The 24697-nt window shown below is 48.2% G+C and overlaps 1 protein-coding gene across 1 annotated transcript in view; it reads right to left on the bottom strand.

The window, feature by feature from the left end:
- Positions 1–24697, bottom strand: part of LOC140717871 (pyruvate carboxylase, mitochondrial-like) — a 515736-nt gene that overhangs the window by 164251 nt on the left and 326788 nt on the right. Inside the window, exon 9 of the mRNA XM_073031592.1 lies at positions 11753–11915. Within this exon, the coding sequence (XP_072887693.1) occupies positions 11753–11915 (163 nt within the window). The remainder of the gene's footprint in view (positions 1–11752; positions 11916–24697) is intronic.

Raw genomic sequence — 24697 nt, 5'->3', positions numbered from 1 at the left:
CCAGCCGTACCCAAAGTTCTTGGAGTAGAATTGTCTTTAAATCATTACAAACAACCTTTACAAGGAAAAAGGCACATTTGGGTGGCCCCCCGAGAGGCGCTACACTCACGTGCAGTGCCAGCAGAACCAGGTTTACTATCACTGGAATACGTCAGGAAATTTGTTGTTATGTGGGAGCAGTGCGTTGCAAAACAAAATCATAAAAACTGTACATTACAGCAAGTATATAGATATTAAACAAATAGTGCAAATGGAAAAGAGTACTGGGTTCACTGTCCATTCTGAAATCGTATGGCAGAGGGGAAGAAGCTGTTCCTGAATCGCTGAGTGTGTGTCTTCAGGCTCCTGTACCTCCTCCCTGATGGCAGAGGGGGAGAAGCTGTTCCTGAATCATTGAGTGTGTGCCTTCAGGCTCCTGTACCTCCTCCCTGATGGCAGAGGGGAAGAAGCTGTTCCTGAATCGTTGAGTGTGTGTCTTCAGGCTCCTGTACCTCCTCCCTGATGGCAGAGGGGAAGAAGCTGTTCCTGAATCGTTGAGTGTGTGTCTTCAGGATCCTGTACCTCCTCCCTGATGGCAGAGGGGAAGAAGCTGTTCCTGAATCGTTGAGTGTATGCCTTCAGGATCCTGTACCTCCTCCCTGATGGCAGAGGGGAAGAAGCTGTTCCTGAATCGTTGAGTGTGTGTCTTCAGGCTCCTGTACCCCCTCCCTGATGGCAAGGAGGAGAAGCTGTTCCTGAATCGTTGTGTGTGTCTTCAGGCTCCTGTACCTCCTCCCTGATGGCAGAGGGGAAGAAGCTGTTCCTGAATCGTTGAGTGTGTGTCTTCAGGCTCCTGTACCTCCTCCCTGACGGCAGAGGGGAAGAAGCTGTTCCTGAATCGCTGAGTGTGTTATCAGGCTTCTGTACCTCCTCCCTGATGGCAGAGGGGGAGAAGCTGTTCCTGAATCGTTGAGTGTGTGGCTTCAGGCCCCTGTACCTCCTCCCTGATGGCAGAGGGGGAGAAGCTGTTCCTGAATCGTTGAGTGTGTGTCTTCAGGCTCCTGTACCTCCTCCCTGATGGCAGAGGGGAAGAAGCTGTTTCTGAATCGTTGAGTGTGTGGCTTCAGGCCCCTGTACCTCCTCCCTGATGGCAGAGGGGAAGAAGCTGTTCCTGAATCGTTGAGTGTGTGTCTTCAGGCTCCTGTACCTCCTCCCTGATGGCAGAGGGGAAGAAGCTGTTCCTGAATCGTTGAGTGTGTGTCTTCAGGCTCCTGTACCCCCTCCCTGATGGCAGAGGGGAAGAAGCTGTTCCTGAATCGTTGAGTGTGTGTCTTCAGGCTCCTGTACCTCCTCCCTGATAGCAGAGGGGAAGAAGCTGTTCCTGAATCGTTGAGTGTGTGTCTTCAGGCTCCTGTACCTCCTCCCTGATGGTAGCAGTGAGAAGAGGGCATGTCCTGGGTGATGGGGTCCTTAAAGGTTGATCCCACTTTGTGAGGAATTGCTCCTTGAAGGTGTCCTGGCCGGCTTGCCAATTGTGGGAATGGGAACAGGAGTGGAAGAGGCCGAGCGGTAGGAGGTCCCAGCGGAGAGAGCGAAGGTGCCCAGTCAACCCTTGGCCACCTGGGTTTTCAACTCACTCAAATGGGCAGGGTAAGGTGGGAGCTGAGACAGGGGGAGTCAGGCACAATAAACACAAGTTCCACCCCAGGAACGTTCTCAGGGATGACCAATAAGTGATGATAACTGCAGATCAATAATAAATACTGAATCATTGATGGCATTGAGAATGCTCCTGGATAATTCATGAGGAGGACAGAAAGTGGGACAGAGTGAAGAGCTGAGCTCAGCTTTGGCACAAACTTCAGGCTTTGGAGACGGTTTTAGACTGAGAAAAAGGGTTAAATTATAAGAGGCTGTTGAAAGTAGGACAGTATTCCCTGGAGTTCCAGAGCCTGAGAGGCATTCCAACTGAGATACTTAAAGGTAGACAATGACACACACAAAATGGTGGAGGGACTCCGCAGGCCAGGCAGCGTCTATGGAGAAGAGTAAACAGTCGAGACCCTTCATTGGGACTGGAGGAAAAAAGATGAGGAGTTTGAGTTAGAAGGTGGGGGGAGGGGAGAGAGAAAGACAAGGTGACGGGTGTAACTGGGAGGGGGAGGGGTGAAAGGTTATGGGTCCACAGTTTCGGTTCCTGTGGATGTCACGTGGTGTTAGTTTCGTTTACTAAGCGCGATGTATCTATGGTCTTCAGAAAGGTTTCATTGGAACGCTCTACCTTTGTAAAGGGATCCGGGCATGGATTGTGGTACGCATTTTTGATTCACCCTGCATGGTCTCGGGTGTTGTGTGGTGACCATTTTGGCGAAAGGGACATTCCCTGTCAGTTACTCGGTGAGAGCTCGCTCTTCCTGGACTCCTCAGAAGAGGTACTCCGCGGCTGCAAACTACGGTAACTATTTCTTCGTCGGTGCGAGATCGCTTCTCCGCTGTATTGTGAATCTCCAAGATGCTCTCTTCGTTCCATCGTGAACATGCAAGTCTCTCCTTTCACTTATTTCACCAATCACCTGGACTTTCTAAACTGCTTCTCTGAGACGGTGCTTGAGTAAGACTTTGTTAGGAATTGTTTGACTGCAAGCTATAGATAACGCTGTTAACTTTGGTTTAAGAATGTAGTTTATTTAATTTTCTATATTTCTTTGTAAATGTTAATAAATCCAGTTGTTTTGCAATAATTCCCTGACTCGGTTCTACATTTATTGTTTCTGGTCCGTAACAGAAGTGAAGAGCCGGGGGGTTGATTGGTGAAGGAGATACCATGCTGGAGAAGGGGGAATGATAGGGGAGGAGATACCACGCTGGGTAAGGGGGAGGACAGAAGGCTGTGCGGAAAAGGGGGGAGGTGGTGGGCCGGTAAGGAGATGAGGTGAGAGAGGGAAAAGGGAATGGGGAATGGTGAAGGGAGGGGGCATGACCGGAAGTTTGAGAAACCGATGTTCATACCATCAGTTGGAGGCTACACAGACCTCCAACCTGAGTGTGGCCTCACTGCGACAGGAGAGGAGGCCATGGAGTGAGACGTCGGAATGGGAATGGGAAGTGGAATTAATTTGGGAGGTCTCCGGGAGGACTCGACAGGCAGGCTAAACCAGGTGAAAGCAGCCAGCAGCTTCATGCCCTGGTGAGATAGGGACATGCCTGTCCCAGCATGCAAGACCAGCTCCAGCGGGCCGGACGGATGAGATCCAATGGCCGGGGAGGCGGTACCGCAACGCTCCATGGAGACCAAAGGGCCTGACAAGGCACAGAAGACGTCACGGCCATCCGCTGCAAACAAGGAAGACCCCAGTTTGTGATGCTTGTCTGAACCACTGGACCCCGACTGAGAGAGCGGAACTGCCCCAGTGCAACAACTTTTCCACTTTAAAAACTCTCCCGTACAGGTTTCCTGACAACGTCGGACAAGATGGACAACACTGTAGCCTGAAGGGCCGGCAATGTGCTGTAACGTAAAGGAACTACGCACGCACAACATCAATGAGCATGTCGAACGCTCGTTAAAATGCCAGTGTGGCACCGACGGGGTATTGGTACAAGCGTCACACCCTCCTGGGGTCCCATGTCACAATCTAATACTCTGCTCTTGGGCAGATGGTGAAAGGAGACGGTCTCTCAGCTTGGCCTGCTTCGAACTTCCACATCAATCAGCCGTGCCAAAACGGTGTACACACCCAGTCTCAAAAAGTTCAAGCTGCAGTACATACATGTCAGCACATACAACCCGCAGATTCATTTTCTATTCAATAAATCCAGTCACCGTGATAAAATCATCGCAAGACCCCACCAAATCATGCAGACAACCAGAGTGCAAAAGACAACAAACTGTGCAAATACAGAAGGGAAAAAACAAACAAACAAGCAATAAATTTCGAGAACATGAGACGAAGAGTCCTTGAAAGTCAGCCCATAGGTTGTGGGAACATTTCAGTGATGGGGCAAGTGAATTTCAGTGAAGTTACCCTCTTTGGTTAAGAAGCCTGATGGTTGAGGGGTAATAACTGTTCCTGAACCTGGTGGTGTGGGACCTGAGGCTCCTGTACCTCCTTCCCGATGGAATCAGTTCAGAGTTGAGGTTATCCTCACTGGTTCAGGAGCCTGATGGTTGAGGGGTAATAACTGTTCCTGAACCTGGTGGTGTGGGACCTGAGGCTCCTGTACCTCCTTCCCGATGGCAGCAGTGAGAAGAGAGCGGGGCCTGGCTGGTGGGGGTCCTGGAAGATGGGTGCTGCTTTCCTGTGACAGCGCTCTGTGTTGGGGAGGGCTTGATCCATGATGGGCCAGGCCGTATCCATTCAAGGGCAAAGATTTCCTGCTCGGTGCATTTACACCTAATTTACAGGAGGATTAAAGGAGATGCAGGGACGAGTCAGAGATGGGCAGCACGCTTTGTGAAACGCCGATCCTGTCAGGCCAACCTGCCTGATTTCTTTTGTGGAAAATGCATCGATGACGACAATGCAGTAGCTTCTGCGAGGGCTGCCACCTTGTCGTGATGGAGAGGCTTGTGAGCTCCTGAGATCCCGAGAGCGATGCCGCCTGGAGTCCGGAAGGTCCCGGGTCAGGTTGAGAATACGCAGGAAGGCTGCAGCGGTGAATGCAGAATCGACCCTGGCCCCGATCCGTCAGGTACTGTGCATAAGCCTGGCCACCATAAACAATGTCACGAACTAACATTCCCCATTCAGGGAAAACCCCTTCGGAGAACATCATACTCGACAGGGAGAGAATACAGTACTGTGAAAATGTCATCGGCATTCGGGTGCCCAAGACTTTCACATAGTCCTGTATTTGTCAACGTGGAGCAGAGAGTGAGTTTGTAAATCTGGCAGGAGCAAAGGATGTTGGGAATGCTGAGGGTAGAGCGCCGCGGGAGGGGTGTGGGACAGGGGGCAGAGAAGGAGTGTCAGGGGCGGGTACAGACACACCCAGCCCTGAGACACCAGGCAAGGTCATTTGATTCCAAACAATTGGTTTATTGATCATTACAGAATGTCTCTCTGGTGCTTCCTTGCTCCCTCCCCTCTCCCTTCTCCTTTTCCCAACCATGATTCCCCTCTCCCTGCCCCCTTCCCACTCTCAGTCCACAATAGAGACCCAGATCAGAATCAGGTTTATCATCACTCACACATCATGAAATTTGTGTTCTCTGCGGCAGCAGTATAGGATCACTACAGTACTGTGCAAAACCATTGCGCTATATATGTGCCCAAGACTTTTGCTCAGTACTGCATAACCTTGTTTTTGCAAGCAGGCCTGATTTGTGAGATTTACGGTTGATGCTTGAACATTCACGTTAGTGGTCACACTGTCTGATTTCCTCCTTGGCGCGGTGTCTATCTTATTTACTGCTCTGGAAAATACCTCAGGGCATTTTTCCATTAAAGGTAAAATATAAATGCAAATTGCTTTTGTTGTTGAATCTCAGTGAAGTGGAAAGAAGTACGAATTCCCACACAAATACTGCTTCGGCATTTATAAATCTGAATGAGATTACACTCACTCCCCACATTGTGCTCTGCACAGTTGCTGTTCGCTGAAAGAGCCCTTCGTTAACACGAAGGAAATCACAGTGAAGCAGTGATGATCTGTTGATGAGATGCAATGGGCGCACGTAAGAGGCAAATGTTGCACGGTTACAGGGAAATGCACTCAGTGGCCACTTCATTAGCTACGTCCTGTATCTAATAAAGGGGCCACAGAGTTCTGGTCTTCTGCTGCTGTAGCCCATCCACTTCGATAAGCTGTGCACTCAGAGATGCTCTTCTGCACAACACTGTTGTAACGTGGTTAATTTGAGTTACTGTCGCCTGACTATCCAGTGGCACTCCCATCTACAGTGATGAAATGCTTTGAGATGTTGGTCATGACCAGACTGAACTCCTGCCTCAGCAAGGACCTGGACCCACTGCAATTTGCCTATCGCCACAATAGGTCAACGGCAGACGCAATCTCAATGGCTCTCCACAGGGCTTTGGACCACCTGGACAACGCAAACACCTATGCTATTCATTGACTATAGCTCAACACTTAACACCATCATTCCTGCAGTCCTGATCAATAAACTACAGAACCTGGGCCTCTGTACCTCCCTCTGCAATTGGATCCTCAACTTCCTGACTTGAAGACCACAATCTGTGCAGATTGCTGATAACATCTCCTCCTCGCTGACGATCAACACTGGCGCACCTCAGGGGTGTGTGCTTAGCCCACTGGTCTATTCTCTCAACTGCTATGACTGTGTGGCTAGGCATAGCTCAGATGCCATCTATAAATTTGCTGATGATACAATCATTGTTGGTAGAATCTCAGGTGGAGATGAGAGGGCGTACAGGAGCGAGATATAACAGCTAGTAAGACGGAAGAGCTGATTGTGGGCTTCAGGAAGGGTAAGACGAAGGAACACAAACCAATCCTCACAGAGGGATCAGAAGTGGAGAGAGAGAGCAGCTTCAAGTTCCTGGGTATCAAGATCTCTGGGGATCTCATCTGGTCCCAAATATTGATGCAGCCATAAAGAAGGCAAGACAGTGGCTATATTTCATTAGGAGTTTGAAGAGATTTGGTTTTTCACCTAAGACACTCTAAAACTTCTACAGTTGTACCATGGAGAGCATTCTGACAGGCTGCATCACTGTCTGGTATGGAGGGACTACATCACAGGACCGAAAGAAGCTGCAGAGGGTTGTAAAATTAGTCAGCTCCATCTTGGGCTCTAGCCTCCACAGTGTCCAAGACAGCTTCAAGGCGCAGTGGCTCAGAAAGGCAGCGACTTTATCCCTTCTATATCGCCTAGTAAAAGTAATATTGGATTATGTGGAAGTTGTGTTCCAATAATTTGTTCCAATAAAACTCTTAAATTTGTCCAAAAAGGTTGAATTTTAGAACAAGACCAAGTAGAATGTAAAAAAGTACCAATTTCTTGGTTACATCGGAAACACTGATCGGATAAATTTGGGTTTAATTTATTTATTTTTTGTGGTGTAATATATAATTGATGTAAAAAATTATATTGCACTAATCTTAACCCGACATTTATTGTATTTGTCATACTATCAAGACATAGTCTTGACCAATTTGTTTCTTCAATTTTAATATTCAAGTCACTTTCCCATTTTTGTCTTGACTTATGGACTCCTTGTTTAATTGCCTGTTTTTGAATCAAGTTATAGATAGATAGATAGATACTTTATTCATCCCCATGGGGAAATTCAACTTTTTTTCCAATGTCCCATACACTTGTTGTAGCAAAACTAATAACATACAATACTTAACTTGTAAAGCCTAATGGCATTGGGGAGTATTGACCTCTTCATCCTGTCTGAGGAGCATTGCATCGATAGTAACCTGTCGCTGAAACTGCTTCTCTGTCTCTGGATGGTGCTATGTAGAGGATGTTCAGAGTTTTCCATAATTGACCGTAGCCTACTCAGCACCCTTCGCTCAGCTACCGATGTTAAACTCTCCAGTACTTTGCCCACGACAGAGCCCGCCTTCCTTACCAGCTTATTAAGACGTGAGGCGTCCCTCTTCTTAATGCTTCCTCCCCAACACGCCACCACGAAGAAGAGGGCGCTCTCCACAACTGACCTATAGAACATCTTCAGCATCTCACTACAGACATACAAGAGATGAATTTTTTGATCTTTCCTTTTTGAATTAAAGTTTCTATTTCATTAGATTTCAGCAATAACATTGTTTGACCTAATTTTTCTCTTAAATAAGCCCTTAGTTGAAAGTAACAAAAAAGAGTATTGTTTGATACTTTATATTTATTCTTTAATTGATCAAATGACATTAATATACCTCCTTCAAAACAATCTCCTATATATCTAATCCCTTTTTGAAACCAATTATATAAAAGTTGATTATCCATTGTAAAAGGAATAAGTCTATTTTGAATTAAAGATCTCTTTGTGAATAAGGATTTCTTTGTCTCATCGTCAACATTTATCTTATTCCATAAGTCAATCAAATGTTTTAATATAGGAGATTCTTTCTTTTCCCGTATCCATTTAGATTCCCATTTATATATAAAGTCTTCTGGTATGTTTTCTCCTATTTTATCTAGTTCTATTCTGATCCATGCCGGTTTATCTTTCTCAAAAAAAGATGCAATAAATCTAAGTTGATTTGCTTTATAGTAATTCTTAAAATTTGGAAGTTGTAACCCTCCTAGATCAAATTTCCATGCCAATTTTTCCAACGATATTCTTGACATCTTACCTTTCCAAAGAAACTTCCTCACATATTTATTTAACTCTTGAAAAAACTTCTGGGGTAGTTGTATTGGTAGTGATTGAAATAAGTATTGTAGTCTAGGGAATATATTCATTTTTATGGTATTTACTCTACCTACTAATGTTATTGGTAATACCATCCATTTATCAAGATCTTCTTGAATTTTTTTCAATAGTGGTAAGTAATTTAATTTATATAAGTTCCTTATGTCATTATCAGCTCTTATACCTAAATATTTTATACCATTTACCGAGTATACCGAGGATATAAATCCCGTGATCTCACGCAATTTACTCACTGCTTCTTCAACACGCTTAGCCTCCTTTAAGAACAATTACACCAGGATTTCGGAATTAAGCCTCGAATAATTTCACTTCGCAGAACATAAAGAAAGATGGAGAAGAAAAGCAGTAAATGATAATCAAGGATTTTGAGAGCTTGGGGAATAGAGGCTGCTTATTTTGATCAGACAAAGGAAGGACTCACAGATAGACAACTGGGTAAACACAGGCGGGGTTGTAGACGGAGACACTATGTGACGCATAGTATTGTGTAAAAGTCTGAGGCACATACACAAAGATATATATATATCTATAGAGAGAGACAGAAAGAGAGAGAGAGGGTGTCTAAGACTTTTGCACTGTACTGTATTTGTCAAAGTGGAGCGGAGAGTGAGTTTGTAAAACTGGCGAGATCAAAAGATGCTTGGAATCATGAGGGTGGAGCGTCACGGGAGGAGTGTGGGACAGGGGGCAGTGAAGGAGTGTCAGGGATGGGGGGGTAGAGGGAGAGGGGTGGTGGCAGACACACGCAGCCCTGAGACACCAGGCAAGGTCATTTGTTTCCAAACAATCGGTTTATTGATCATTACAGAATGTCACCCTAGTGCTTCCCGCTCCCTCCCCTCTCCCTTCCCCTTTTCCCAACCGTGATTCCCCTCTCCCTGCCCCCTTCCCACTCTCAGTCCACAATAGAGACCCAGATCAGAATCAGGTTTATCATCACTCACACACGTCAGGAAATGTGTTTTTTTTGTGACAGCAGTACACTGCGATACATAAAATTACTACAGTCCTGTGTAAAAGTCTCAGGCAGCCTGGTTCAGGCTGGATGTACCTGAGACTTCTGCACAGCCGTGTCTCTGCACAATGCTAGGGATTATTGCTGAGTTATGGAATTAAACAAATCAGATATTAATTCAAACAAAATCCAGGCTTCAGCATTTAACGTAAATTGCAAGCATTAAATTGAGTTGAGGAGCACATTTTGGCAAAGGAACGATGCTGTCAGTGGAGCACAGGCCGGCCCACAGCACAGGACTGGCTGCTCACATGGGCTATGATAACGGGCTTGCATTGAACCGGTGAGCTGAGTTCGCTGCGTCATTGCGGCCGGAGTTGAAACTGGCAGACCAAACTGATGTGGTCTCTTCGCATCTCCTACGCGATCGCAGGTAGCGTTGCAATCAATAGCTGGCATAGTTGAGTACTCAGTCAGCCCTAACAACATTAATTTGGGAATCTGGGATCTCTGTCCCCAGAAGCCGTTAAACCATCTGTGTGAATTGCTTTGTCCCAGCGAAGGTGGTTGAAAAATCAGAGGTGTCTCCCACTGTAAATATGTAACTCGAAGGAAGCATTGTCAACCCCAAATATTGGAGTGAACCATGCAATTGTAACTATGGAGATGGTATTGAATCACCTAGTGTTGATACACTTAATGTGTGATGTACTACGAGTTTGTGAACCTACTGAGCTGTCTCCGGAATGAAGCCTGCTTGTCACAATGAACAAAGACTTCTATATCAGCCGCCTCAGTGTATCTCCAGTGATGTATGGGACTGTGTAGACGGCATAGGAAGAGGTACATGGCTAGGGTACCTAACATGTTTGCACGGTACTGCAGACATTTCATGTACTGCCACAAAAAAAAACAAATTTCCTGACGTGTGTGAGTGATGATAAACCTGATTCTGATCTGGGTCTCTATTGTGGACTGAGAGTGGGAAGGGGGCAGGGAGAGGGGAATCATGGTTGGGAAAAGGGGAAGGGAGAGGGGAGGGAGCGGGAAGCACCAGAGAGACATTCTGTAATGATCAATAAACCAATTGTTTGGAATCAAATGACCTTGCCTGGTGTCTCAGGGCTGGGTGTGTCTGTACCCACCCCTGACACTCCTTCTCTGCCCCCTGTCCCACAGCACCCCACCCTCACCATTCCCAACATCCTTTGCTACCGCCAGATTTCCAAACTCACTATCCGCTCCACGTAGGTGAATGCAGTACTGTGCACCCTATATATATAAGACACCCTAAGACTTTGCACAGTACTACAGATCACAGTCACGACGCATGCTACAGGATCTAAAGCAGCCAGCAAGTGATATTCTTGCTTTCAAAATGCCAGAGAATGAACATCAATGCCTACCCACTTGCCCTCGACATTCCGTACGTCGACTGCGATGAAGCCCCCGCCACCGTTATTGAGCAGAAAGTCACCAGGACCAACCACGTAATCACCATTGTCACGAGAACAGGTCAGAAGCTGGGCACCGCACATCTAGATGTCTTGCAACCCCCCCCCCACCCCACAAACCCTTTACAAGGCGCAATTCAGGAAGCGTGACGGAATACCCTCCAAATGCCCGAGTGGCAGCAGTTCCAGCTGACCTCCACAAGCCCAGAACCATCCATGACTGTGAACATTCACCTGCTCCACCACGGGCCAAATACAAGATGTAGGCAGGTTCCTGTCGGCCTCTCCCAAACCTGCAAAACCCTCAGCCGGAGAACAGCCACACCCCCAGACTCCCCTGCAACGCACATTCATCCTGCTTCGGGAAGATCAGACAGGGGGTCTAAATCCGGGAAGGCGCCATGGGAGAGTCTCCACCAGCAGTGCAAGAAGCAGGCTCAACTCATCTTCCTGAATCTTCACCCTGCCCAGATCTCAAATAATAGAAAAGCATATCCCTATCGATATCAGACCGTACCTTGCACCTCTGCTTGGCTAAGTTTTGCCCAACTTCAGACTCTTGAGAAACACACTTCGCTTCGAGCTCTAATCCAGAGGCAGAGGAAAAGATTTCTGGATCTGCTCAAAGCTTCGGTGAGGAATCTCTGGCCCACAATCGCTCACGGTGGAGAAAGCGCACTGGGGACGGGACTGAGAGCCTCGAGTCCCTGCACTGGGAGCTCACAGAGACCTTCCAGAGGGAAGGTACCACCTCGTAAAGCACTCGCCCGCCTCCCCCATCACCCAGCCGGTCTGTGTTCCGCACATCCGCCGTAGAACCTACGAGCCCGGATTGGAAACAGCTCGTCCTGATTCCCAACGGAAAATGAGACCGTGACCTCTTACTGCAACACAGACTGCTTCAATTTCACGTGAGGTTCTCCACTGGAATGGACAGGGCTGGCTGAGAGTGGCGAGCCCTGGTCACGTGTTGGGTGTGCCGGCGCCTCTCTTACCTCGATGCGGCCGGTGTCCGGTTGGAAGCCTCGCGCTGGGTCCTCCGTTGTCACTCGGCACTGGATGGCACAACCGTTGATACGAATGCCCTCCTGCTTCAGGCCCAGCTCGGGTAAGCTCCTCCCCTCGGTGACGTGCACTTGGGCGTGGACAAGGTCAACACTAGCGGGGAAAACAAGAGCAGGAATCAGCCATTGCTGCAACACAAACAAACATGCCAGGTTCTAGACATGGCCGAATGAACAGTCAACCTAACCCTACTGTCCCAGCTAGTCCATTTCTCTTTCATCCCGAAGGAAATTACACTGTCACAGCTTTACAAATATACAAATATTAGAAGAGAAGCAAGAAAGAATAAAAAATAAGATACCACAAAGAGTCTAACAGGAGAGGGTCATCACTAAAAGTTCTCCTCTGTTCAGCCAAGGTGGCATGCAGAGGGTGAGAAACATTGTCCAGTATTGCCAGGATTTTCCGTAGGGTCTTTTGTTCTACCACGGCCTCCAGTGTGTCCTGTTTGACTCCTATAACAGAGCCAGACTCTCTAATCAGTTTATTGAGCCTGTTCTCACCCGTGTTGATGCCATTGCCCCAGCACACCACCGTACTGAAGACTGTGCCGGTGACGACAGACTGTTAGAACATGTGAACAAGAGGACTGCGTACTCCAATGTACCCCAGGAAGTGGAGGTGCCTCTGACCCTTCTTGTACACAGCCTCTGTGTTGGTGTTCCACTCAAATCTGTCATCCAGGTGCGCCCCAGGTACCTGTAGGTCCTCACCCTCACCATCAATAGTAACCAGGAGCAGTGCAGGCTTGGTCTTCCTAAAGTCCATCACCAGCTCCTCTGTCTTACTGATGTTGAGCTGCAGATGATTCAGCTTGTACCATTTGACAGAGTCCTCCACCAGGGCCCTGTATTCATCCTCCCGTCCTCCCCTCATACACCCAACTATTGCTGAGTCACCAGTGAATTTCTGCAGGTGACACGACTCAGTGTGGTATCTATAGTCCGATGTATACAGAGTGAACAGGAAGGGAGCTAACACAGTCCCCTGTGGGGCCCCAGTGCTGACACACAGCTTTGAAACCACATAAACAGTGGTCTGCCAGTCAGATAGACCATTATCCAGGACACAATGGAAGAGACAAACTGCATTGACAGAGCTTTTCCCTCAGCAAGGAAGAATGTGCCAATCTAAGAGATTGTTAAATTTCCCCAGTATTCCACCCCCCACCAATCTCCAAAATCTCACCCGACATCCTCCCGATACTTTCCTACGACTACCTCCAATTACTAAACCCCCACCCGCACTCCCCATTTGTGCCCAGAGAAAACGTCTTTGGCTCCAACTCTATCTAGGCCTCGTATTGTCTTCTACACCCCGATCAAGTCGCGTCACCTTCCTTTTCACTCCAAAATGCAAAGCCGTACTGCTCAACCATTTGTCACTAGATACCCTCGCTAATCTGGACAACATCCAGTGAATCTCCTCTGCACCCTCTCTAATCCAGACAGCATCCTGGTCAATCTCCTCTGCACCCTCTCTAATCCAGGCAGCATCCTGGTAAATCTCCTCTGCACCCTCTCTAATCCAGGCAGCATCCTGGTGAATCTCCTCTGCACCCTCTCTAATCCAGACAGCATCCTGGTGAATCTCCTCTGCACCCTCTCTAATCTGGGCAGCACCCTGGTAAATCTCCTCTGCAACCTCTCTAATCCAGACAGCATCCTGGTAAATCTCCTCTGCATCCTCTCTAATCCAGGCAGCATCCTGGTAAATCTCCTCTGCACCCTCTCTAATCTGGGCAGCACCCTGATAAATCTCCTCTGCACCCTCTCTAATCCAGACAGCCTCCTGGTGAATCTTTCTACACCATTACTAATCGTGACACACCAGACAAAGTAATTTGATTCCAAACAATTGGTTTATTGATCATTACAGAATGTCTCTCTGGTGCTTCCCGCTCCCTCCCCTCTCCCTTCCCCTTTTCCCAACCATGATTCCCCTCTCCCTGCCCCCTTCCCACTCTCAGTCCACAATAGAGACCCAGATCAGAATTGGGTTTATCATCACTCACACATGACATGAAATGTGTTTTTTTTGTGGCAGCAGTAGTGCGATACGTAAAATTACTACCGTCTTTGCAAAACTGCAGAGCAGAAGACTTTCTGTGCTATCCACAAACTTCATGCCACCTGCAAACTTACTATGCCACTCCACTTCCATTTCCTCATCCGAGACAATTATAAAATTCACAGTTATAAAAATTACAAAGAACAATTGACGGGTCATATTGAACTTCAACAGCAAAACATTCTTTCCACCATTAACTGCTGTGTTTTCATACAGGTGGATCCGCCCAGTCCATCACAGGCAAGGGCCTCGACACCATTGACCAGGAGCACGGCCACAAGAAAGCAGCATCCGATTGCTATTTACACCATGGAGTCGGCCCCAAACCCTAATCACAGGACAATTTACAATGACCCTGAGATGAAACCAGAGCACCTGCAGAGACCCAGGCATTCCAGAGGGAGCATGTACAGAGACTCCTTAGAGAACAGCACTGGAACTAAACTCCAAAAGGCCCCGAGCAGCACTGTAACTAAACACCAACCGCACCACTACAGCGGGAATATCAAAGACCCCCACCACCCAGGCTATGCTCTCTTCTCACTACAACAATCGGGCTGGAGGTACAGGAGCCTCAGGACCCACACCACCAGGTTCAGGAACAGTTATTACCCCTCAACCATCAGGCTCCTGAACCAGTGAGGATAACCTCAACTCTGAACTGATTCCATCGGGAAGGAGGTACAGGAGCCTCAGGTCCCACACCACCAGGTTCAGGAACAGTTATTACCCCTCAACCATCAGGCTCCTGAACCAGTGAGGATAACCTCAACTCTGAACTGATTCCATTGGGAAGGAGGTACAGGAGCCTCAGGTCCCACACCACCAGGTTCAGGAACAGTTATTACCCCTCAACCATCAGGCTCCTGAACCAGTGAGGATAACCTCAACTCTGAACTGATTCCATTGGGAAGGAGGTACAGGAGCCTCAGGTCCCACACCACCAGGTTCAGGAACAGTTATTACCCCTCAACCATCAGGCTCCTGAACCAGTGAGGACAACCTCAACTCTGAACTGATTCCATCGGGAAGGAGGTACAGGAGCCTCAGGTCCCACACCACCAGGTTCAGGAACAGTTATTACCCCTCAACCATCAGGCTCCTGAACCAGTGAGGATAACCTCAACTCTGAACTGATTCCATCGGGAAGGAGGTACAGGAGCCTCAGGACCCACACCACCAGGTTCAGGGACAGTTATTACCCTCAACCATCAGGCTCCTGAATCAGTGAGGATAACCTCAACTCTGAACTGATTCCATCGGGAAGGAGGTACAGGAGCCTCAGGACCCACACCACCAGGTTCAGGAACAGTTATTACCCTCAACCATCAGGCTCCTGAACCAGTGAGGATAACCTCAACTCTGAACTGATTCCATCGGGAAGGAGGTACAGGAGCCTCAGGTCCCACACCACCAGGTTCAGGAACAGTTATTACCCCTCAACCATCAGGCTCCTGAACCAGTGAGGATAACCTCAACTCTGAACTGATTCCATTGGGAAGGAGGTACAGGAGCCTCAGGTCCCACACCACCAGGTTCAGGAACAGTTATTACCCCTCAACCATCAGACTCCTGTACCAGTGAGGATAACCTCAACTCTGAACTGATTCCATCGGGAAGGAGGTACAGGAGCCTCAGGACCCACACCACCAGGTTCAGGAACAGTTATTACCCCTCAACCATCAGGCTCCTGAACCAGTGAGGATAACCTCCTCTGAACTGATTCCATCGGGAAGGAGGTACAGGAGCCTCAGGTCCCACACCACCAGGTTCAGGAACAGTTATTACCCCTCATCCATCAGGCTCCTGAACCCCAGTGTGGATAACTTCACTCAAACCAACACTGAGCTGATCCCACAACCAGGGCACTGGCAACTCCTGTGACGTTGCCGCTAACAAACTGTATCGGTCCCTGCCAGTCCTTTGGGTTCATCAGAGGGGGAGCTTGCAACGTGGGTAATAGCTTGCTCTCCGTATCGTACTGCTCAAGCTTGCATATCTAGACAGCTAGGACATGATATACATGATCAACTCTGACCAACGGAGGCCTCAGACTCATAGACACCTGTACACCTGCTTGTTATTACAAATGTCTCATCAGCCAATCACGGGGCAGCAACTCGATGCATCAGAGCACGCAGACACGGTCAGGAGGTTCAGTTGTTGTTCAGACCGAACATCAGAACGGGGAAGAAATGTGATCTGAGTGACTTTGACCCTGGAATGATTGTTGGTGCCAGATGGGGTGGTTTGAGTATCTCAGAAACTGCTGATCTCCTGGGATTTTCACACACAACAGTCTCTGGAGTTTACAGAGAATGGTGTGAAAAACAAAAACCATCCAGTGAGCGGCAGTTCAGTGGGTGAAAACACCTCGTTAATGAGAGAGGTCAGAGGAGAATGGCCAGACTGGGTCACGCTGACAGTGACTCAGATACCCACACGCTACGACAGTGGTGTGCAGAAGAGCATCTCTGAACGCACAACACATCGAGCCTTGAAGTGGACGGGCCACAGCCGCAGAGACCACGAATGCACATGCAGTGGACACTCTATTTGTTACAGGAGGCAATGAATAACGTGGCCAGCAAGTGTGGGCGTACAGTGATAACACATCTCAGTTAAACTTCTACTTCAGGGTGAGAAAACAAGTAGGAATGAAATGATTGAGAACATGCAACAGGGCCCGTGGCCCACAATGTTTCACCAAACTAATTAAACTAGTAATTAAATGCCAAACTGAAGTGATTAGATTTGGTTTTAGTTTTCTCATAAGTAGGCAGTCAGCTAACCTCTAGCTTTGCAGTGCTGTTAGACTTATTCCCTGTCACTAAATTTGTTGCTCTTGTGCCAATTTAATTCCGTTTTGAAAGCCCAAGATGAATAGAGACATAATCCGCTTTGCATGGATCCTGGAAGTTGTCTGTAGCCCTGCAGATTTCTTCCCCATTTATTCAATTCTTTTCAAATGTCTCTCCGAATCGACATCCACCTCTCTCTCAGCGAGCAAACTTCACATCGCAATCAAGCAGGTCAGAAGAAGGTGTCCCGGGGACACGACATTCAGTATGCAGTACTACAGATCGGGACATCGGAGTTCGGAGTAAAAACTTTCCTCCATCAGCAAGCAGTTTCTACATTCTCCCCGGGTTCCACCCACAGTCCAACTGGTCATGATAGATTACCCTGTCCTTCGGCTGGGGTTCAGTTGGCGGACTACTGGGCCTGCTCTGTGCCGTATAGAATAAAACAAAATAAAAGTTCAATAAATAAAATAAACTCCCATCTCCCACTGGGTTTGGCACATCGAAAGAAAAAACAGTAAACAAACTAGTCCCCTGTATAACAACTGCACTAACATTTCAGAAAATATCAAGCAATTACAAACCAGATTCGTTCAAGGTAAACGATAAAACACAATTATTTCAACGCATCATAAACAATGACCAGAGAAAATTTACAACGATGTTGCTGGGGATTGAGGACTTCCGTAATAGGGAAAGGTTGAACTGGTTTGGATGATATTCCCTAGAGCCCAGGAGAATGGAGGGAGATTTGTTTATCTACTGAGATACTGGAAGCACGTCGACCTGCGCCGTCCAGAAAACCCCAACTTGATCCTAAACTAAGCATAGGACCAACTAACCTACCAACCAGTTCGTCTTGGACTGTGGCAGGAAACTGGAGCAAACACATTTCATCATGGGGAGAATGTACAAACTCCTCACAGACAGCGGTGGGAATCAAACCCGGGTCACTGGTACTGTAAAACGTTGTGCTAATCACTACACTACCGTGTGATGGGAATGGAACCCGGGTCACTGGTACTGTAAAACGTTGTGTTAATCACTACACTACCATGTGATGGGAATTGAACCCGGGTCACTGGTACTGTAAAACGTTGTGTTAACCACTACACTACCGTGTGATGGGAATCGAACCCGGGTCACTGGTACTGTAAAACGTTGTGCTAACCACTACACTACCGTGTGATGGGAATCAAACCCGGGTCACTGGTACTGTAAAACGTTGTGTTAATCACTACACTTCCGTGTGATGGGAATCGAACCCGGGTCACTGGTACTGTAAAACGTTGTGCTAACCACTACACTACCGTGTGATGGGAATCGAACCCGGGTCACTGGTACTGTAAAACGTTGTGTTAATCACTACACTACCGTATGATGGGAATCGAACCCGGGTCACTGGTACTGTAAAACGTTGTGTTAACCTCTACACTACCGTGTGTTGGGAATCGAACCCGGGTCACTGGTACTGTAAAACGTTGTGTTAACCACTACACTCCGTGTGATGGGAATGGAACCCGGGTCACTGGTACTGTAAAACGTTGTGTTAATCACTACACTACCGTGTGATGGGAATCGAACCCGGGTCACTGGTACTGTAAAACGTTGTGTTAATCGTTACACTACCGTGTGATGGGAATCGAACCCGGGTCACTGGTACTGTAAAACGTTGTGTTAATCGCTACACTACCGTGTGATGGGAATCGAACCCGGGTCACTGGTACTGTAAAACATTGTGCTAACCATTACACTACCGTGTGATGGGAATCAAACCCGGGTCACTGGTACTGTAAAACGTTGTGTTAATCGCTACACTACCGTGTGATGGGAATCAAACCCGGGTCACTGGTACTGTAAAACGTTGTGTTAATCGCTACACTACCGTGTGATGGGAATCGAACCCGGGTCACTGGTACTGTAAAACGTTGTGTTAACCACTACACTACCGTGTGATGGGAATCGAACCCGGGTCACTGGTACTGTAAAACGTTGTGTTAACCACTACACTACCGTGTGATGGGAATCGAACCCAGGTCACTGGTACTGTAAAATGTTGTGTTAACCTCTACACTACCGTGTGATGGGAATCGAACCCGGGTCACTGGTACTGTAAAACGTTGTGCTAACCACTAGGAAGTATATGAAATGATGAGGTGTTTAGATAGGGTTAATGCAAGCTGGCTTTTTCCGCTGAGGTTGGGTCAGACTAGAACTAGAGGTCATGGGTTGAGGCTGGAAGGAGAAATATTTATGTCGAACATGAGAGGGAACGTCATCACTCAGAGGGAGGTAAGAATGTAGAACGAGCTGCCAGTGAAAATTGTGGATACGGATTTGATTGCAACATTAACGAGAAAAAATACAGTACTGTGCAAGAGTCTGAGGCACATACAGTATATACAGCCAGGGTGCCTGAGACTTTTACACGGTACTGTGTTTGTCAACGTGGAGAGGAGAGCGAGTTTGTAAATCTGGTGGGAGCAAAGGATGTTGGGAATGGTGAGGGTGGGGCGCCGTGGGAGAGGTGTGGGACAGGTGGCAGAGAAGGAGTGTCAGGGGCGGGTACAGACACACCCAGCCCTGAGACACCAGGCAAGGTCATTTGATTCCAAACAATCAGTTTATTGATCATTACAGAATGTCTCTCTGGTGCTTCCCGCTCCCTCCCCTCTCCCCTCCCCTTTTCCCAACCATGATTCCCCTCTCCCTGCCCCCTTCCCACTCTCAGTCCACAATAGAGACCCAGATCAGAATCAGGTTTATCATCACTCACACACGTCAGGGAATTTGTTTTTTTTTGTGACAGCAGTACAGTACGATACATAAAATTACTGCAGTCCTGTGAAACAACTGTGTGTCTGAAATGTTTGCTCAGAACTGTATATTTCCCTCCATCCATGGGTGTTGAGGAACGATCTGGCTCTCTGCAAGCAACCGTGGTGAGGGAGTGGCTCATCTCCATCTTGCAGAGGGTCATCAGCGTGGCAGGAAACATCACCGTCAGCGGTGACCGCATTACAGAAACTATCTGCCTTGCTAATCCATTTATTCAAGCTGAATGTTTCTTTGAAGATGAAATTTTGATTAAATGTGTGGGTAGATATATAATTATGCTGAAAGATAATATACATTGCAATCAGGATTATTTCTGTGTCACCACAAACAAATAGACTGAAGGAAGCTCGGAGTTCTGTTACATCTACCTCCTGAGGAGTTCGGCATGGTATCTGAAACTTTGACAAACTTCGACAGATGTGTGGTGGGGAGGATATTGACTGGCTGTATCACAGCCTGGTGTGGAACCACCAATGCCCTCGAATGGAAAATCCTCCTCGTGGATACATCATGGATAAAACCCTCCCCACCACTGAGCACATCTGCACAGAGCGTTGTCACAGGGAAGCAGCCTCCATCGTCAGACATAAAATTCTGGAGGAACTTAGCAGGCCAGGCAACATCTATGGAAAAGAGTACAGTCAACACTTTGGGCCGAGACCCTTCATCAGGACTGGAGACAAAGATGAGGAGTCAGAGATAGAAGGTGGGTGGGGGGAGGGGAGGGGAGGGGGTAACACAAGGTGAAAGGTGAAACTGGGAGGTGGAGGGGTGAAGTAAAGAGCTGAGAACTTGTTAGGTGAAAGAGATACCGGGCTGGAGAAGGGAGAATCTGATAGGAGAGGACAGAAGGCCAGGGAAGAAAGTAAAGGGAGACGAGCACCAGAGGGAGGTGATGGGTGGGTAAGGAGATAGGGTGAGGGAGGGAGAAGGGGATGGGGAATGGTTAAAGTGGGGTGGGGGGCACTCACACCGACAGTGATGAAATGCTTTGAGAGATTGGTCAGGACCAGACTGAACTCCTGCCTCAGCAAGGACCTGGACCCATTGCTATTTGCCTATCGCCACAATAGGTCAACGGCAGACACAACCTCAATGTCTCTCCACAAGGCTTTAGACCACCTGGACAATGCGAACACCTACGTCAGGATGCTATTCATCGACTATAGCTCAGCATTTAACTTCATCATTCTCACAATCCTGTTTGAGAAGTTGCAGAACCTGGGCCTCTGTACCTCCCCCTGCAATTGGAATCTCGACTTCCTAACTGGAAGACCACAGTCCGTGCGGATTGTGCAATACATATCCTCCTCGCTGACCATCAACACTGGCACACCTCAGGGGTGTGTGCTTAGCCCACTGCTCGACTCTCTGTATACACATGACTGTGTGGCTAGGCATAGCTCAAATACCATCTACAAATCTGCCAATGATACAACCATTGTTGGTCACCAGATGGTGACGAGAGGGCGTACAGGAGAGAGATATGCCAACTAGTGGAATGGTGCTGCAGCAACAACCTGGAACTCAATGTCTGTAAGAACAAAGAGCTGATTGTGGACTTCTGGAAGGGTAAGACAAAGGAACACATACCAACCCTCAGAGGGATCAGAAGTGGAGAGAGTGAGCAGCTTCAAGTTCCTGGGTGTCAAGATCTCTGAGGATCTAACCTGGTCCCAACATATCGATGCAGTTATAAAGAAGAAAAGACAGCAGCTATACTTTATTAGGAGTTTGAAGAGATTTGGCATGTCAACAAATACACTCAACAACTACTATAGATGTACCGTGGAGAGCATTCTGACAGGCTGCATCACTGTCTGGTACGGAGGGGCTACTGCATTCTGACAGGCTGCATCACTGTCTGGTACGGAGGGGCTACTGCATTCTGACAGGCTGCATCACTGTCTGGTACGGAGGGGCTACTGCATTCTGACAGGCTGCATCACTGTCTGGTACGGAGGGGCTACTGCATTCTGACAGGCTGCATCACTGTCTGGTACGGAGGGGCTACTGCATTCTGACCAGTTGCGTCACTGTCTGGTATGGAGGGGCTACTGCATTCTGACAGGCTGTATCACTGTCTGGTATGGAGGGGCTACTGCATTCTGACAGGCTGTATCACTGTCTGGTACGGAGGGGCTACTGCGTTCTGACAGGCTGTATCACTGTCTGGTATGGAGGGGCTACTGCATTCTGACAGGCTGTATCACTGTCTGGTACGGAGGGGCTACTGCGTTCTGACAGGCTGTATCACTGTCTGGTATGGAGGGGCTACTGCATTCTGACAGGCTGTATCACTGTCTGGTACGGAGGGGCTACTGCGTTCTGACAGGCTGTATCACTGTCTGGTACGGAGGGGCTACTGCATTCTGACAGGCTGTATCACTGTCTGGTACGGAGGGGCTACTGCATTCTGACAGGCTGCGTCACTGTCTGGTACGGAGGGGCTACTGCATTCTGACCAGTTGCGTCACTGTCTGGTACGGAGGGGCTACTGCATTCTGACAGGCTGCATCACTGTCTGGTACGGAGGGGCTACTGCATTCTGACAGGCTGTATCACTGTCTGGTACGGAGGGGCTACTGCATTCTGACAGGCTGCGTCACTGTCTGGTACGGAGGGGCTACTGCATTCTGACCAGTTGCGTCACTGTCTGGTATGGAGGGGCTACTGCGTTCTGACAGGCTGTATCACTGTCTGGTACGGAGGGGCTACTGCGTTCTGACAGGCTGTATCACTGACTGGTACGGAGGGGCTACTGCACAGGACCAAAAGAAGCTGCAGAGGGTTGTAAATCTAGTCGGCTCCATATTGGGCACTAGCCTATAAAGTACCCAGGACATCTTCAGGAAACGGTGATTCAGAAAGGCAGCGTCCATTATTAAGGACCTTCAGCACCCAGGGCATGCCCTTTTCTCACTGTTACCATCAGGTAGGAGGTACAGAAGCCTGAAGGCACACACTCAGTGATTCAGGAACAGCTTCTTCCCCTCTGCCATCAGGGAGGAGGTACAGAAGCCTGAAGGCACACACTCAACGATTCAGGAACAGCTTCTTCCCCTCTGCCATCAGGGAGGAGGTACAGGAGCCTGAAGACACACACTCAGCGATTCAGGAACAGCTTCTTCCCCTCTGCCATCAGGGAGGGGGTACAGGAGCCTGAAGACACACACTCAGTGATTCAGGAACAGCTTCTTCCCCTCTGCCATCAGGGAGGAGGTACAGGAGCCTGAAGACACACACTCAACGGTTCAGGAACAGCTTCTTCCCCTCTGCCATCAGGGAGGAGGTACAGGAGCCTGAAGACACACACTCAGTGATTCAGGAACAGCTTCTTCCCCTCTGCCATCCGATTCCTAAATAGAGAATGAACACTTGGACACTACCTCACTTCTTTTTAATATACAGTATTTCTGTTATGCACGTTTTTTTATCTATTGCATGTACATAATTGATTTTCTTGTTTATTATTGTTATTTTTTTCCTCTCTGCTCGATTATGTATTGCATTGAACTGCGGCCTGTACATTAACAAATTCCACATCACATGCCGGTGATAATAATCCTGATTCTGATTCTGAGTCATTGCCAGAAGTTCGTCAGGTTGGAGGCTACCCAGACAGAACAGACGGTGTTGCTCCTCCAACCCGACTGTGGCCTCATTGCAACAGTAGAGGAGACCAAGGACTGACAACGAATTCCAGACTCACTACCCTCTGGCTAAAGAAATTCCTCCTCATCTCTGTTCTAAATGGACATCCCTCTAGTCTGAGGCTGTGTCCTCTGGTCCTAGACTCCCCCACTATAGGAAACATCATCTCCACATCCACTCTATCTGTGTCCTCTGGTCCTAGACTCCCCCCACTATATGAAACAGCCTCTCTACATCCACTCTATCTGTGTCCTCTGGTCCTAGACTTTCCCACTATAGGAAACATCATCTCCACATCCACTCTATCTGTGTCCTCTGGTCATAGACTCCCCCACTATAGGAAACATCATCTCCACATCCACTCTATCTGTGTCCTCTGGTCCTAGACTCCCCCCACTATATGAAACAGCCTCTCTACATCCACTCTATCTGTGTCCTCTGGTCCTAGACTCCCCCACTATAGGAAACATCCTCTCCACATCCACTCTATCTGTGTCCTCTGGTCCTAGACTCCCCCACTATAGGAAACATCCTCTCCACATCCACTCTATCTGTGTCCTCTGGTCCTAGACTCCCCCCACTATATGAAACAGCCACTCTATCTGTGTCCTCTGGTCCTAGACTCCCCCACTATAGGAAACATCCTCTCCACATCCACTCTATCTGTGTCCTCTGGTCCTAGACTCCCCACTATAGGAAACATCCTCTCCACATCCACTCTATCTGTGTCCTCTGGTCCTAGACTCCCCCACTATAGGAAACATACTCTCCACATCCACTCTATCTGTGTCCTCTGGTCCTTGACTCCCGCAGTAAAGTTAACATCCTCTCCACATCCACTCTATCTGTGCCCTCTGGTCCTAGACTCCCCACTATAGGAAACATACTCTCCACATCCACTCTATCTGTGTCCTCTGGTCCTAGACTCCCCCACTATAGGAAACATCATCTCCACATCCACTCTATCTGTGTCCTCTGGTCATAGACTCCCCCACTATAGGAAACATCATCTCCACATCCACTCTATCTGCGTCCTCTGGTCCTAGACTCCCCCCACTATATGAAACAGCCTCTCTACATCCACTCTATCTGTGTCCTCTGGTCCTAGACTCCCCCACTATAGGAAACATCCTCTCCACATCCACTCTATCTGTGTCCTCTGGTCCTAGACTCCCCCACTATAGGAAACATCCTCTCCACATCCACTCTATCTGTGTCCTTTGGTCCTAGACTCCCCCCACTATATGAAACAGCCACTCTATCTGTGTCCTCTGGTCCTAGACTCCCCCACTATAGGAAACATCCTCTCCACATCCACTCTATCTGTGTCCTCTGGTCCTAGACTCCCCCACTATAGGAAACATCCTCTCCACATCCACTCTATCTGTGTCCTCTGGTCCTAGACTCCCCACTATAGGAAACATCCTCTCCACATCCACTCTATCTGTGTCCTCTGGTCCTAGACTCCCCCACTATAGGAAACATACTCTCCACATCCACTCTATCTGT

The sequence above is a fragment of the Hemitrygon akajei genome, chromosome 28, assembly GCF_048418815.1.
Source record: "Hemitrygon akajei chromosome 28, sHemAka1.3, whole genome shotgun sequence".
Taxonomy (NCBI): Eukaryota; Metazoa; Chordata; class Chondrichthyes; order Myliobatiformes; family Dasyatidae; genus Hemitrygon; species Hemitrygon akajei.
The sequence above is the reverse complement of the archived record's forward strand: the minus strand, read 5'-3'. Positions and strand labels throughout refer to the sequence as shown.